General features: G+C 43.0%; 1 protein-coding gene across 1 annotated transcript in view; it reads left to right on the top strand.

Annotated features, from left to right (window-relative positions):
• The window catches only part of LOC311358863 (integrin alpha-V-like), a gene marked incomplete at its 3' end in the record, with an annotated part of 49,110 nt that extends 33,445 nt beyond the window's left edge, over nt 1-15,665 (top strand). The window contains exon 28 of the mRNA XM_084478964.1: nt 15,642-15,665. Coding sequence (XP_084335090.1) covers nt 15,642-15,665 — 24 coding nt within the window. The remainder of the gene's footprint in view (nt 1-15,641) is intronic.
• Between the last annotated feature and the right edge of the window lie 1,910 nt (nt 15,666-17,575).

Genomic DNA, 17,575 nt, shown 5'->3' with positions numbered 1-17,575 from the left:
CACCTCCGACTGCTGCCACCCCACCGCCAACCCCCCCCCCCCCCCACCCTGCCTGTGAAGTGCTAGTAACCTCTCCAGGAGGGTGGCCCCACTTCCCGTCCCCGCCTACAGCACCGCCCCCTCCTCCCACCTGATGCACCCACGCCGCTCGGACCAGGGATCTGCGTTCCGGTACCAGGGGCTACGGCCCGTTCCCTTAGGGCTTGAGGGCGCCCCTGGCTGTATTTGCTTCTGTACGCTTCACTGTTTTTAGCCGCTCCCATATCTATGCCCGTGTCTGTGCCTCTGACTATAGGTCCGGGTTTTTTCCCAGCATGGCTGGTTTTCCCGGCGTCGGTCGGGTACGACGGGAACTCAAATGTTGTTGTTTATATCGCTGTCCCACTGAACGAGGCTCGGGGTTACACGCGGGCGGGATTCCAGGGGCCTTGGTTGCCCGTTTATCAGACGAGGTCCTGAGCGCAGTTGAATAAAAGGGTCTAATGCTCAGGCGGCGCATTGCGTCCGCCTGCTCGTGATGCCGCTCAGGACTATTCCGTGGTTTCTTAGAGGTTCCCGTGCCCCGGGCCTACCCTGTACGGTATCCCATGCGTGTGATTGCTTATTATTCCTCGGCCGTGTAACCCCTGGTATCCCTAGTGAGTGTTTGTCGTCTAGCGACGGGTTGAGGGGGATCGCCATTTTTCTACGGTCAAGTTTGTCTTGGTATTGATGATGTTTTTTGAGATTGTTTGGTGTTAGTTTTGATGTTGATTGTTGTTTTCTGACATTGTTTGTTTTGATGTTGTTTTATGTTTTTTTAGATTGTTTGGAGTTAGTTTTGATGTTGATTGTTGTTTTTTGGTATTGTTTGATGTTTGTTTTGATTTCCTTAATCGTTTTGGTTTAATTTCGTAATCTCAATTTCTTACTTAATCACATATTCTGATTTTACCTTTCCTTCTGTGTCATTGTGCAAAGGGATGCTCGCAATGTAAGGCCGGGGTGGATGCCACCCCCTAGGGAGGGTGTGTATGGCATACTCATGTCCGAAGCATGAGTAGCGTTTCTCCCACGTGGTTCCCCATACACCCGGTCAAGCGAGATATTAGGATCCCATGCTCATGTTTGCTTTTTTTTTTTTATGGTCGAGTTTGTCGTCTTTCTGATGTTATTAATGGTGCTACAGTGGTGTGACATGTGCTGAGGTCCAACCCCTTGTATCCCTAGTAAGTGAAGTCGCCTGGCGGCGACTTGAGGGGGATGTGATGGGCAAAATAGCCTAACGAGCACATGACATGACATGTACATTACGAATATAGTTAACTCTTGCTCTAACCTAACAAACACATCACATGTACATTACGAATATAGTCAGCTATTTCTTCAGGTCAAGGCCTGAGCCGGAGGCCGCACATCCCAACTATGGGAGATGTTGGAGACTCATACAATGCACCACACATTCGCAAGAATAGGAGTCAGTCTGCTGATAATATTCGGCCACAACTCAGGGTCAAGATACTCCTCGAGAAGCCCTCGCAGCTGGTTAGGAGAAACACAGGAGACACTCATAAAGACATCAGAGCCCGGAGGCTCAAGGTCAAGCTAAACATCCAGAAACACACACACCAGCCTAAACACACACACCTCGAAACGCACACACCTCGTTGGGAGGGAAAATACAGCATAAGACTGTACCACACAGGAACACCTCATGCTCTTCTGAAGCAGAACTTCCATGGAGGCGAAGCTCCAGACGACCTCAGCGCTGTTAGGGACTTAGAAATATTCGATCTCTCACGCTTTATGAATCTCTATCACCTTTGCTACTTTACTCAATAAATCTGAGGCCCTCGTGCTGACAGACTTTATTACCTCTCCGTCTCATTTTATCTGGTCAAGTAACTAGACAGACTGTTTTTCCCAACAATTGCTGACTATATTGAAAAGGCGTGGGCTAGGAGGAATGTGTCCATTTATATTTAATGTGTTTATCCGGTGCTGGATGTATTGTATTGTATTGTATAGCGTATTGTCATTGTGTATGTACTACACTCTTTGTGTAGTTATATCGGTGCCTTGTAAAATATTGTGTGGGATGGGCCACTTGTGTGGCATGACACGAAAATAAACATCATCAAATCAAATCAGATACGCGCAATGTCGTTGTATTGAACAATGACAAAATAAACTTGAATACGGTTACACTTAGGTAGTCTGACATTTTGGTTGTATTTCTATCAAAAAAAATGCACTGTAGGCTACATGTTGCATTCATGCATTTTTCCCAAAAGAGCAACTTGCATGCAGGTACGCCTTTGTGTACAGTCCAGTAGGACTGGTCAATGACAATGGAGAAATGACGTCAAACAATAAACATCTGCCTTATTATGATAGCGATGTAGAGACAGAATATGTACAGTATGCCTTTAGTGTCATTTGGCAAAGAGTCGAGCATGACACGTGTACAGGTGAAAAGGTGCAAAGCATGAATCCCTCTGCACACTTTGCCTCAGAAGCAGTCAAGGGCTATAACTTTGTATTCTTTGTATTCTGACTTTTTTTCACGTTATTATATGAGCGCAAGTTTTGTATTGTTTTTGCTTGTTTGGCGTCTTTAAAAGGGGAGCTTAGTGCGAAAAAGGTGAAGTAGACTAAACCAAAAAGCGACACCCCGGTCCGCATCCACACACACGCTTGCTCATAGGCCCTTGTTACCCTCCCCGTTAGGATACGTCAACGTCAAGGTGAGTGGTGGGACGAGAGTGCACGCTCCAACTGACGAAAGACGTTGCACTTGCTTTTATAGGGCTCCTCACGGACGACACTTCTGTAATGGTGTTAAATGAAAAACATCTGGAAAGAGACACTATAAGCCCGGTGCTCACTTGTTTGAGACCTCGAAGACTTTATTTGCCTCTAAATGTCCAATAATTTCAAAGAAATCGGACAAAATATGTCTCAAGAAACACGGCCTCATGGGATACGGAACACCCAGAACGTTTGGTCCAATTGGGTTGAGGTTATTGGTTGTCATGGCGATAGGCTCCGCGTCTCCGCTCGTCAACAGGTCGTCGGTGTTTTGAGGCGCACGCGGCCACCGGCCGGACCCGAGTGGGCTTTATGCTCTTGCGGGAACTAGACTAGTTCACTTCTTTATGGCAGTCCAAGTATTCATTCATATCAATTGCACTTTCCGGAAGATATGTGTAACTTTTGTGAGCTCAATGAAATTGCAGATGAAATTGATTTCATTTTGTAGGCCTATTGTCCGTTTTATCATGATTTGCGACTTGGGTTATTCAATAAAGTCCATCTAAAAGAAGTTCATTAGGCTATATGCGTCACACAGATATGTTAGCTTGGCTATTCAATTATAGAACATTTGTGATTGCTGACTTTATTGAAAAGGCGTGGGCTAGGAGGAACGTGTCCATTCATATTTAATGTGTTTATCCGGTGCTGGATGTATTGTATTGTATTGTATTGTATTGTATTGTATGGCGTATTGTCATTGTGTATGTAGCCTACTACACTCTTTGTGTAGTTATATCGGTGTCTTGTAATCCTGTGTGGGATGGGCCACTTGTGTGGCATGACACGAAAATAAACATCAAATCAAATCAGATACGCGCAATGTCGTTGTATTGAACAACGACAAAATAAACTCGAATACGGTTACACTTAGGTAGTCTGACATTTTGTTTGTATTTCTATAAAAAAAAAAGGCACTGTAGGCTACATGTTGCATTCATGCATTTTTCCCAAAAAGCAACTTGCATGCAGGTACGCCTTTGTGTACAGTCCAGTAGGACTGGTCAATGACAATGGAGAAACGACGTCAAACAATAAACATCTGCCTCATTATGATAGCGATGTAGAGACAGAGTGTGCCTTTAGTGTCATTTGGCAAAGAGTCGAGCATGCCGCGTGTACAGGTGTATAGATGCAAAGCATGAATCCCTCTGCACACTTTGCCTCAGAAGCAGTCAAGGGCTATAACGTTGTATTCTAAATAAGCTATTTATGAAGCAGATCACAGATTTATATTTCCTTCTTTTTCCTATATATGTTGTGTTACATTTAAATGTGTAAATATTTATGTGATGTATATTTTAAAAGATATATATACGCAGGCCTATTACATTGAAATATGTAAACATAAACATAGGACTCTGTGACATCTGAAATGTTTTTGTGCATAAGTGAGACTTTTTTTCACGTTATTATATGAGTGCAAGTTTTGTATTGTTTTTGCTTGTTTGGCGTCTTTAAAAGGGGAGCTTAGTGCGAAAAAGGTGAAGTAGACTAAACCAAAAAGCGACAGCCCGGTCCGCACCCACACACACGCTTGCTCATAGGCCCTTGTTACCCTCCCCGTTAGGATACGTCAACGTCAAGGTGAGTGGTGGGACGAGAGTGCACGCTCCAACTGACGAAAGACGTTGCACTTGCTTTTATAGGGCTCCTCACGGACGACACTTCTGTAATGGTGTTAAATGAAAAACATCTGGAAAGAGACACTATAAGCCCGGTGCTCACTTGTTTGAGACCTCGAAGACTTTATTTGCCTCTAAATGTCCAATAATTTCAAAGAAATCTGACAAAATATGTCTCAAGAAACACGGCCTTATGGGATACGGAACACCCAGAACGTTTGGTCCAATTGGGTTGAGGTTTTGGTTGTCATGGCGATAGGCTCCGCGTCTCCGCTCGTCAACAGGTCGTCGGTGTTTTGAGGCGCACGCGGCCACCGGCCGGACCCGAGTGGGCTTTATGCGCAAGCGGGAACTAGACTAGTTCACTTCTTTATGGCAGTCCAAGTATTCATTCATATCAATTGCACTTTCCGGAAGATATGTGTAACTTTTCTGAGCTCAATGAAATTGCAAATGAAATTGATTTCATTTCGTAGGCCTATTGTCCGTTTTATCATGATTTGCGACTTGGGTTATTCAATAAAGTCCATCTAAAAGAAGTTCATTAGGCTATATGCGTGACACAGATATGTTAGCTTGGCTATTCAATTATAGAACATTTGTGATTGCTGACTTTATCGAAAAGGCGTGGGCTAGGAGGAACGTGTCCATTCATATTTAATGTGTTTATCCGGTGCTGGATGTATTGTATTGTATTGTATTGTATGGCGTATTGTCATTGTGTATGTAGCCTACTACACTCTTTGTGTAGTTATATCGGTGTCTTGTAATCCTGTGTGGGATGGGCCACTTGTGTGGCATGACACGAAAATAAACATCAAATCAAATCAAATCAGATACGCGCAATGTCGTTGTATTGGACCCTTTAAACATGAATGCAACACTGTAGGCTACATGTTGCATTCATGCATTTTTCCCAAAAAGCAACTTGCATGCAGGTACGCCTTTGTGTACAGTCCAGTATGGTCAATGACAATGGAGAAACGACGTCAAACAATAAACATCTGCCTTATTATGATAGCGATGTAGAGACAGAATATGTACAGTATGCCTTTAGTGTCATTTGGCAAAGAGTCGAGCATGCCGCGTGTACAGGTGTATAGATGCAAAGCATGAATCCCTCTGCACACTTTGCCTCAGAAGCAGTCAAGGGCTATAACGTTGTATTCTATATAAGCTATTTATGAAGCAGATCACAGATTTATATTTCCTTATTTTTCCTATATATGTTGTGTTACATTTAAATGTGTAAATATTTATGTGATGTATATTTTAAAAGATATATATACGCAGGCCTATTACATTGAAATATGTAAACATAAACATAGGACTCTGTGACATCTGAAATGTTTTTGTGCATGTGTAGTAGGCTGAATATATTTTGATTTTTATAATAATATTGATTGATGAATAAAACGGTTTACAAGCTATTATTTTGAGTCAAAGGTATTTATTTAATGTGTTTATTTTAGTCATAAGTCATTCTCAGTATTTCCCTATTTTTGTGTATCATTGTGACTTCGTTTTTAAACAGTTTACATGATTCTATGGTTTAAAACAGTATATGATTGATCTATCATCCTGTGATTAGTGTGGGACGTGGTTTCCGGAGGAGGAGCGGAGTTTGACTCAGCGCGCGGCTTGTTGGCGAACTTTGTTTACTGCATCGGAGAGGTTTGGGGCTGCTACGGATTCCGTATCAAATTGAAACTTTGGGACTGAATCGATCAAGGCTTCCCCGTGAGGGGATAGTTTTTGGGATGGCTTCGGGAGGTGGCCAAGGGGGAAAGGGAAACAGACAGAAGGATGAAGGCAATAAATAAATAAATCAAATAGTGAGGGGGACAGCGATCAAGGCAGCCGGAAGGTTCCAAAGGTCCAGGGAGAAGGAGAATACAAGTTTCTTGTTAAGTTCAAAGATAAAAATGATAAAGCTTTAAATCCCCTCAAACTGTCGGATGATATAAAAGATAAAATGGGAGGTGTACTCAATGTGAGAATGCTGAGGAATGGAAACGTTCTGGTTTTCTGTAAATCACATGGTCATAAAGCAAAGGCCATGAAAGTACGTCATTTACTTAACAGGCCAATTGAGTGTTTCGTTCCTGGGGGCGGAGGGGTTAAGGGAGTAGTTTGCATTAGCCCCGAAATCACTGAGAGTGCTTTAATTGAAAGTTTAAAGGGAGCTGAGATTGAGTCTGCCCGCAGATTCAAACAAGATGGCACAGCGGTATTGCTGACCTTCAAGCAGGAAACCATGCCAGAACGAGTATTCCTAGGGTATATGAGTTTTACAGTGAGAGAATACAGGCGTCCACCATTGCGTTGTTACAAGTGTCAACGTTTTGGGCATGCAGCAGCTGCATGTAGAGGGGACAGGAGATGTGGAAAGTGTGGGGGGGACCATGACTTTAAGCAATGCCAGGTGGAGAAAACAAAGTGCTGCAATTGTGGGGGTAAACATATTACTTCCTTCAGAGGGTGTGAGTACCATATAACAGCTGTGGAAGTGGAGAAAGTAAGAGCTGGGAAGGATATGTCTTATGCAGAGGCAATAAGACAAGTTAAGGGCACAGGGGAAGATAGCAGGCCAGTGGGGACCAGTGCTCACCCGTTGCCAGGAAAAGGGGATATATTGCGGACAGACGAAAAAAAGTCACTTCTTGCATTCATGGTAGATGTTGTGTGGGCAGCAAGGAATATTACTAAAAGGTCTGATGCTATCAAAATTGTGGTGGAGGCGGCTGAAAGGTTTCTTGAGGAGGTTGAAATGGGCCCAGAGGAGTTACACACATTCATGAGGCAGAAGCTTGAGGTGCAGGAGAGAGGGAGGGAGAGAGAAGGGAGGGGCAAAGGCAGGAGTGAGGGAAATGGTAAAGAAGGGGAAATGGACATGACTGAATATGAAGATACTTAATCTGCTGATGTTTTATTTATTGCAATGGAACGCAAGGAGCCTTATCGCTAATGGCCAAGAGTTTAAAAGATATGTTGACATTTTTAAAGGAGAGTATAAACCAGCTGTATTGTGTATCCAGGAAACTTGGCTCAAACCCTGTTTGGACTTTGTGGTGCCAGGGTATGAATGTATTAGACAGGACCGAAGTGGGAAAGCAGGAGGAGGGTGTGCAACGTTTATAAGATCTGAGGTGAAGTACCAGAGGGTGCAAATAAATTCTTCTCTAGAGTGCGTGGTGGTAAAGGTGTGGGAAAACAATAAGTGGGTAAATATAGTTAACTTTTATAATCCCTGCTTGCCAGTCAGCATAATAGATTTGGAGGAGATTATGGAACAGATAGGGGTACCGGTTATTTGGCTAGGTGACTTTAATGCACATAATCCTTTGTGGGGAAGCAGGGTAAAAGATACTAATGGGAGCACAGTGGAGGACTTTATGGACAAATATGGTTTAGTATGTATGAATGATGGCAGGCCAACTAGGTTTGAAATTAAGACGGGGGCAGTTTCATGCATAGATTTAGCATTAGCATCCAGTGAATACGCAAGGGTAGGAGAATGGGACAATATGGATAGGTACTCAATGGGTAGTGATCACTTTCCAATACTTTTGAAGTTTGGGAAAACTTTGTTAACTGAGGATCAGACTGGACCAACCTTTTTTAACTATGGGAAGGCAGACTGGGAGAAGTTTTCTAGTAAGTGTGATAGTGGTCTAGACAGTGTGAATGGAGAGGGAACAATAGATGAGTGGAACAACAGTTTGTGTTCAATGATATTAAGTAGTGCATATGAGTGCATCCCTTTAAAGAGAAACTCTAAAACTAGAGTAAGTGTGCCATGGTGGAATAGGGCTTGTGATAAAGCAGTGAGGGATAGGAACTGTGCATATAGACTATTAAGAAGGTGCCCGACAGAGAATAATGCGATAGAGTACAAAAGGCTTAGGGCTAAGGCAAGAAGGGTAATTAAGGTTACAAAAAAAGAGTGTTGGAGAAGATATTGTGGAAAATTGGGCGTGGATACATCAGTTGGTGAAATATGGGCAGCAGTTCACCGTATGTCAGGAGTGGGAAGAAAAAGGAAAATGCCAGTATTGGAGGAAAAGGGAGTTATAGCGAAAAGTGATATAGAGAAAGCCCAAATGTGTGAAAGTAAGTTTAAGGATGTACATAGGGGAGTAAACATCGGGGAGGAAGGCATTAGAAAGAGGAATGAAACGCTAAGAAAAAACGTATCTAAACTTGGGGTTAATGACGATAACACTGATTGTGTTAATTTGTACTTTTCAGTGGAAGAGTTGCGCAGAGCCATAAAAAATGGGGGGAAAACAGCACCAGGGAAGGATGGCATAAGCTATGAGGTTTTTAAAAGACTAGGTGATCTAGTGGTGGAAGAAATGTTAGCACTTATAAATAATGTTTGGAAAGAAGGAAGGCTTCCATTAGCCTGGAAACAGGCAGTGGTTGTCCCAATTTTAAAACCAGGGAAGGAAGCAGAGCATCCAGGGTCGTATAGACCTATTGCACTAACAGCAGTGATATGTAAAATAATGGAAAGAATGGTGACTGATAGATTAGTATACAAACTGGAGAAGGAGGGGTGGTTTACACTAATTCAAAGTGGTTTTCGCAGAGGAAGAAATGCCATGGATTCTGTGATCTCCCTGGATTCGGATGTAAAGAAAGCCATGGTAAATAAAGAGGCAGTAGTTGCAGTGTTTTTGGACATTGAAAAGGCTTATGACATGTTGTGGAAGGAGGGGCTCATCATTAAGCTGTATGATGCAGGGGTTAGAGGCCGTATGCTAAACTGGATACAAGACTTTTTAAAGAACAGGGTCATCCAGGTTAGGGTGGGGGAGGCGATGTCGAATGGAACATGCATTGAGAATGGAACGCCACAGGGAAGTGTAATAAGCCCAGTTTTATTTAACATAATGGTGAATGACATTTTTAAAGACATTGGTTCAGGTTTTGGTTTTGCATTGTTTGCGGACGACGGAACAGTGTGGAAAAGAGGCAGGAACATCAAACACATAACAGAGAAAATCCAGGAGGCATTAAATAAAATAATGGAATGGGGAAGCAGGTGGGGATTTAAGATTTCAACGGAAAAAACTAAATATGTTGTATTTGGCAATAAGAAAACTGAGGGTCAAGGTTTGCAAATGTATGGGCAAGCAGTAGAGAGGGTAAAAGAGTTTAAATTATTGGGAGTAATGTGTGATGAAAGACTGACTTATAAAAAGCACATAGACAGTATTGTGAGAAAGTGTGATAAAGTTATAAATGTCATGCGGTCCTTATCAGGAAGTTTGTGGGGTGCCGGACAGGATACGCAGATGATGATTTACAGGGCAATGGTTAGATCGAGGATAGACTATGGGTGTTTGTGCTACGGGACGGCAGCAAAAACAAATCTCAAGAAGTTAGATGTAATGCAGGCAAAGGCGCTGAGAGTCGTCTGTGGGGCCTTCCGTTCCACCCCAATTGCAGCCTTACTTGTGGAAATGGGGGAGACCCCATTGGGTATCAGAAGGGCTAAGCTGGCTATGCAGTATATCTGTAAATTAAGGGGACATCAAGGGGAGAATGTGGGGGAGCTGGCTCTGGCAGGTGCATGGGAGTGGGGAGGAGCAAGAGTGAAAAGGGAAAGTTTCATTTTTAAAGTCAATGAGGAAATGGGGAGGATGGAGTTTGGGGAGGAGGGGGTGGCCCCGGTAGTGTACTGGCCAACTATACCACCATGGATTATACCAGTGCCGGAGATAGATATAAGTGTGTTAGCTCATGAGAGAACTGCAACAGTTGGGGGAATTGTAAAGGAAAGACTAAATAACACGTGGGGACAGTACATACAAATATACACTGATGGGGCTCAAGACCCAAGGACTGGGAAGTCTGGGTTTGCTTTTTGCATCCCAGATTTGAATGTTGTTAAGTGTAGGCGAGTGTCTGAGGGGGTTTCAGTTTACACCACAGAGCTGCTCGCAATAATCTGGGCTATGAAGTGGGTGGAGGAGGTCAGGCCAGGGCCAGCTGTGATATGCTCTGACTCTGCGTCAGTGCTGATGACATTGAGGGAGGGAGGGCTTGGAGCCAGGTCAGACCTCATGGTCGAGCTTCTTACCCTGATGTACAGGATTGAGCAGGTGGGAGAGTCAGTGGGGTTTATGTGGGTCCCAGCTCATGTGGGGATAGAGGGGAATGAGTTAGCTGATGGGGCAGCAAAAAGGTCTTTAAGAAGGGAAGAAATCGATGTAAAAATGAGGCTGGGGATAACTGAGTGTAGATCAATCATCAAAAAGAACATCATGGCTGTGTGGCAGGAGGAGTGGGATAAGGAAAAGAAGGGGAGGCATTATTACAGCTTGCAGAATAGAGTGACAAAAAGCCAGTGTTTTTTGGGAAAGGAAAGGAGGCATACAGTCATGATGACTAGACTGAGGCTGGGGCATTGCGGACTCGCATGGGACCTACAAAAACTTGGGAAACATGAAAATGGACTATGTGGAGCGTGTAAAAAACAGCAAACAGTGAAACATATCCTGATGGAATGCACTGGTCTCACTCGACAGAGGGAACATCTGTATGCAGCTGTGGAAAGCCTGGGAACAGCACCGGTTACGCTAAAGAGCCTCTTAAATCCATCTGAGAACCAGCCTGGGACTATAAAAGCTGTCCTGGACTTCATAACAGCCACTGGATTACCCCTATGGAAATAGGATGGACTGACTGCGTCTGAAATATATATATTCATGTATATATATATATATATATATATATATCTTTTTATTTTATTTATTTATTTTATTTTTATTTATTTAATTTATTTATTTTTGTTTGGTGGTCTATTTATTTATCTAATTATTTTGCCTGTGGGTGGCAGCAATGTGCCGCAAAGGCATAGCGAAGGATCTACGACCCTACTCCGTTGTAGAAAATGCGGGTTTTCGCCACATTTAATTTTATTTAATGTTTGCACAGGAATTCAGGAAGTGCCTTGTCTTAAAGCTGCTATTTTACTGTGTGTAAAAAACAAACAAACACTTATGGTCACTGCTGGAAAAAGTTGGCTGTTATTGCTATATTTACATACAAATGGTTCTAAAGCAGAGAGAAGAGAATATTTCTCATTCAAAGTACTGAAAGCAGTGATTTATGTTTTCTTTTTAAGGTAAAATGCCATATCCAACCCTGTACCATTTTATTTTATTTTATGACATTTATGTCAGATACAGGAGAGTGAATACACACATAGCAGCCAATAAAATCTGTTGTTATATCTCACTCCTTGTATTGCCTCATGATTGATGAAAAATTTGCCTTATTGTGTGCAGTAGAATTTTGATGCATCGCAATGCATCGCAATGCATCGTAGAATCGAATCGAATCGTTACCTGCTGAATCGTAATCGAATCGAATCGTGAGGGCAGTGCCAATGCACACCCCTAGTAACTACCCACGTTTTTGCGTACCTTATTGTTAAGTGTTACCGTAAAGTGTTACCTAAAATGATTACATTGCTCGTGTGAGAGGTCGCTTGCGAGCTGCACTTGCTGTCTCCCTCTGATTTTAATTCAACCATCGTAGTTAAAATGTCCTCATATTGATCAATGACAGAAGACATACTCTATATGTATCTACTGAGACCAGCGGGTCTCGGAGAATTTCTGCAGGCGTTTTTTTGTTGCGATTGTTTGCCATAAAGCACTAGGCGCTTCGGAGAGGCTGTGAGGAAGTTCACTATTTCTTGGACCGTGTCTAGACAGTTACGAACATCCCTGACCTTAGTGGAGTGCACAAAGACCAAGTTGAGAGAGTGGTTTCCGCAGTGAACGTGGACTGCTGCGGGAAACTGTTGCGATGTGTGCCTTTCTCGCTTACATTGCCCGCACCATCATACCCCTGCCCAACAATATGGGCAGGATCTAGACCAGTAATAGCAATAGCCGTGTCAATGCCTCTGCGTTTGAATGATAATGAATGAATGGAATGTTGCATTTTTAATGTTTACACCAAAGATTCGATACTAGAGTGCGCGCCAATCAATGAAACCTTCTGCGGAATCAGAGAAAGTCTGCCCTTACGGCGCAAAGCATGTTTCAGAAATCAGCACATTTAGATAAATGCTATAGTAAAAAGAAAAAATATATATTTTTCTAATATGGAATTATTTCAGGGAGGAAAATGCCATGATTAGGACTGATATAGCAAATTAATCTATTCTTTCCGTAGGCTACTCTGCTGTTGGCCTTGATCGGGAGATATTTATTTGCTGCCACAAAATATAGTTTAATCTTACAACATTCTTGCGTCTCCCCCTCCTACAGAGCCCATTTCAGCACCGTGTCAGTGGACAGCTACAAGCCTACGAACGTCATAAGAGCAGTGCACACACGTTCATGTTATATGAGTCAATATGAGTACAACCGGCCCCATCCGTTTGAAGGTCGAAGGCCGCAAAAACTTTTAGTAACTTGACCATTTAACACCGAAAAGGAAAGTCTTCAGCTCTTCAAAATTAGTAATTCTACTCTGTTTTTAAGACAAGATTATCTTCTGCCCTTCAAAATAAGGGTCTCTTACCGCCCCCCAGTGTCGGCCAGTTCCTCCTGGTTCACCTCCATCAGGCAGTGCTTTGTGATGTCTACCACTCCCTCTATGGCGCGCCTCCTCTGCTCCTCGTTCTTACCATCCACCTCCTCCTCCTCCTCCTCCCTCTGACTCTCTGAGCATTGTGGGTAATGTAGGAAGAGATCCCTCCAGAGCTTCTTCATCTCCTTGTCTAGAAAAGCGTGTGCATTCTCCTCAGCCCACTGGAACAGAACAAACATCAAGAAGAACTTTACTCTGACTCTTAATGCCGCTTTTCCATCGACAGTACCAGCTCTACTCGACTCGCCTCGACTTGGCCCGCCTTTTTTTGCGTTTCCATTGGCAAAAAAAGTACCTGATACCTAGTACCGGGTACTTTTTTTTGTACTACCTCCGTCGAGGTTCCAAGCGAGCGGAGTAGGTACTTTTGTGTGACGTAAACAGGCTGCTGGCAACTGATTGGCCAGCGGCTGTAAATGGGAATAATCACTCAAAGTTAAGTTGTGTCCGGCATGGTTGGAGTCCACGGACCCGCTCCCGAGGGGGACACACATGGCATTTCGGGACACACATGGCATTTCGCCATGTGTGTCGCTCCTTTCCCGGGGCTAGAGTTAGGCTGTGCATGGTTGTGTGTGTCCGACGTGGTTGTGTGTGTCCGGCGTGGCTGGAGTCCACGGCGGCATAACTGAGGACATCAGAAGCATCTGTCCTAGATTCACGTCCTGCTGGTCTAAAGAGGGAAGCCTGGAGACTATTAGCACCACAAGAGATGCTTTTTATTGTTCTTGTAGAGCTAAGGTCAAATGTATTTTTTAACTTTTCACACCTTGATCAGCTCTGTTTGAAGCTGCTGTACAGACTGAGCACTGGTAACCTTTAGGGTTAGGGAGGGTAGGGACCTAAAAAAATACAGTCAAATAAATACAAAGTGATTAATTTAATATGTGGGTAAATTCCGTTTAATAAATAAATAGTGTGTTTTATTTCATATGTGGACAAGGCTCCCGGTTCCCTCGGTCAAATGTCTATGGGAAATAACATGTTTTTTTTTTAATGATCGTACATAACAAACTGTAGGTGGCAAATAAGTAAAAGCTGCGTCACGTTTTAAACTACACACTTTTCCATCTAGTTTCGACTGGGTTGGATTTTCGGTGCCGTTAAAGTAGCATTAATAATCGTTTACTTTATCGGCACCGACAATCCAAAAACCCAGTCGAAACTAGATGGAAAAAGTGGCGGGACTTATGGTGCGTTCCAGAGCCCATCCAAACCAGTGGGACGTGGGACTTATCCTACCTGAAGTGTACTAGCTCCTACTTCAAAGCTAAGCTTTTACCGTATCTTCATGCTAACAGATAATAACGACATAATTTCACGCCATAATATGAAAAACAAGTTGTGTTAAAATTGTGTGTCGAAAACAACCTTACACGCAGAGAAGTCACGTTTATAGCCTATTCGTTTAAGTTTTATCTCTCACGACGTGTGACTCCATGGGCGCCGCCATTATTCTCCGACTTATCTTAAGTCGGGGTAGGTCGAGCTCCGTCCAGCTCCCCCGAATTCGCCGGTAGGAGGTTCCGCTTCGACAGGCATTCCAGTGCACTTTTCTTAGTTGGAGGCAGGTTAAGTCCCGCGTCCCATTGGTTTGGATGGGGGCACTGGAACGCAGTATTATTCATCAGAGGTCTATGTATTTTCGATGTGTTTGAGCGAAGTGATATGAGCCAATAGGATTCCTGTATTGCTGCACCAATCAGAGACCACCCTGTGGAGAAACGGCTCGAGCACGCGGAAAAAGGTGATGCGCTCAACGAGTGGAAAAGGAGTAATTAAGCTTAGCGAACAGACGGATATTTGTAGACGGAATACTTTATCTTATTGAGTATTGGCACAAGTATCCTCTGGCAGAAAAACGTCGTGTGAAAGTTAGTGACTTGTTTAACGTGCTCCACCGGGAGAGAAAAGGCTTTCACTTCAATGCCGTGCGTTAGCTGCTGCTGCTGCTGCTGCTGCGGCCTCGTGAGGGGGTACTCGGTACGGCCTCGTGAGGAGGGACTCTGTACGGCCTCGTGAGGAGGGACTCGGTACGGCCTCGTGAGGAGGGACTCGGTGCTCGTTGACTCCGCCGCGCTGCTCGTTCATTCCCGTGGATACGTGAGTAACGGAGGTGTTTTTCTATGCACACGGAGGGTGTCGCTGCTCAATAAAGCAACTGTTAGCAAGCAAATTAGCATAATTGTGTTCACACCGCACATTGAAACGTGTCGCGGGGCGAATTTTGTCGCGGAGCGTTTTTCCCGCCAACGGTGCTTTATGCCAATTCATTCTCATCAACCATGGCCGAGATAACCACCACAATAATATAATCCGGAGGCGCACACCGCTTTGTGCTGTGATATTATATATATCGTATATATTATATTATAAAGATATTTAGATATTATATATATATAATATCATATATTATATATAGAGCTCCGGGAGTCGCAAACGGCAACAATCACTTTCTCCTCCAAGCTGCGGTTCACTGCGGAGTGCAGGGAACAGTTGGCCCGGCCAACTGACAATGGCAACCTCATCAAAAGCAACGACCAGCACGTTGTCATTCGTCAGATCTCATCTCCTCTGATCTCCTGTGCCCCGATCCTCCACCAGGATCCACCGCCCTGCCAGGTGTAGAAGCTGTTGTGGATTTTGGTCCAGGAAAGGCCGCCGAGACAGGATCGCTTTTAACTCACTTTATTTGGTTAAGGTTTTTGGTCTATTGTCTATCGTCTATGAAACAAAAGGAGAGGGATCGTAAATAACACGCGCGGAGCGTCTCAGAGCTTAGCATGCATGAAGATACGCCGCTGAGAGATTCTGGCTCTGCAAAGGCGGAGTCTGAGTTTATGTATCCCAGGTGTGTCCGTTGCTGCCCCTAGTGTAAATGTTTTGTAACTTTGTCAAATGTGTTCAGTGCTGCCCTCAGGCGATTAGGAGGGGAAATTACCTCTAAACTATGCTTGGTGCTACTAGATGGCTAAGTGAGAGTATTACAATAAAAATGAATCGCTAGGGAATATTACAATTAAAAAATGTCACAATTCCCTCCTTGGTCATCTCAGATGACCATTCTACAAACCACTAATATTACCAACAGCATATATAAAATTAAAATAAAAACAAGAGTAAAAAGCAAAAGAGAAAATATGTACATACCCATGGGTTGGTTACCATGGAACAATCATCAACATAATCAACACTACACAATACAATCAGTACGTCATATGGTCATAAAGGCATAATCATAAAGGCACATATGTATTCATCAATGGAAACTTTGTCAAAACACTTCTAGGCATAAAACAAAATTAAATTCACATACTTTCAACATTACAAAAAATTGAACAGCATAGGTAAATGGTTAAACCCTTTTTTTTTTTTAATTCACTTGTTTGTCATAACACAGAATTTATACCCTTTCAGTATGCATTGAAAATTTACCGAATATAACAAAAACAAAACAAAACAAACAATTTTTTTTCAGTAAGTATTGAAAATCTACTGAACATAACAAAAAGTAACACAATTTTTTCAGCATGTATGGAAAATCTACTGAACATAACAAAAAGTAACACAATTTTTTCAGCATGTATGAAAATCTACTGAACATAAAAAATAACACAATTTTTTCAGCATGTATGAAAATCTACTGAACATAAAGAGTAACACAATTTTTAATTTTCCTTCGAGTATGCATAGGTTTGAATGGCTCAGTGAGCTTTATGTATGTAGAGTTTTGGACATTTTACATTTAAATCTAAACAACATTTTGTAATAGTAAACATGACTCTCATGGGTTTGTTCAATGTTTCCTCATTCAAGTAAACCAGGTATATGGCTTCTCTTAGATACATGCACATAACTTCTGGGGACCGGGGACTATTCTATGTAATTTAATCTGATCACATCGGGCCCTTCGGGTTGCTGTTCACTCATTGTCTCCGGAGTAGGTTCGATTCCTACATAAGCCTGTAAGACATCTGGCAGTCTTGGAGTACTCACTGCTGTGGTGATCAACCGATTCAGTAGTCCTTGTATGCAAGGAATGCAACAACAACAAATAACAACTAACACGGTCATTGCTACTATTCCCATCATGAAGACTGAGTGAATTGGACCCATCCATTTACCAAGTATGTTCTCCATCCACCCGGTGATAGGGTTAGTGATGCCCGAGTTCTCCGCCCACTCTAATCTGAGGGCCTGTAGGCCTGCCAGCGTTCTGGACACTGACCCATCTGGAGCTGCGTTATTGGGGATATAAGTACAACATGCTGTTCCTATCATCTGGCACACCCCTCCTTGCTCAGCCGTCCACATGTCCAATGCTAACTGGTTTTGATAGGCCATACGAGAGGTAGCATCTAATTGTTCTGATATTCCCCTAATCACCTCGGTGGTATGGTTGACAAACCGCTGTTGGTTATAATATATATAGTTTATCCAATCAACATTTTTATTAATGGTGGCCCACCAAACAAAAACAGATTCAAATCCTGCTATTACTTGATTGCGAGCTTTATGTTCGTCGGGGACGCCTCGGG

Source organism: Micromesistius poutassou (genome assembly GCF_964030765.1).
Source record: "Micromesistius poutassou genome assembly, chromosome: 14".
Classification (NCBI taxonomy): Eukaryota; Metazoa; Chordata; class Actinopteri; order Gadiformes; family Gadidae; genus Micromesistius; species Micromesistius poutassou.
This window is presented reverse-complemented; position numbering and strand designations above follow the sequence as displayed.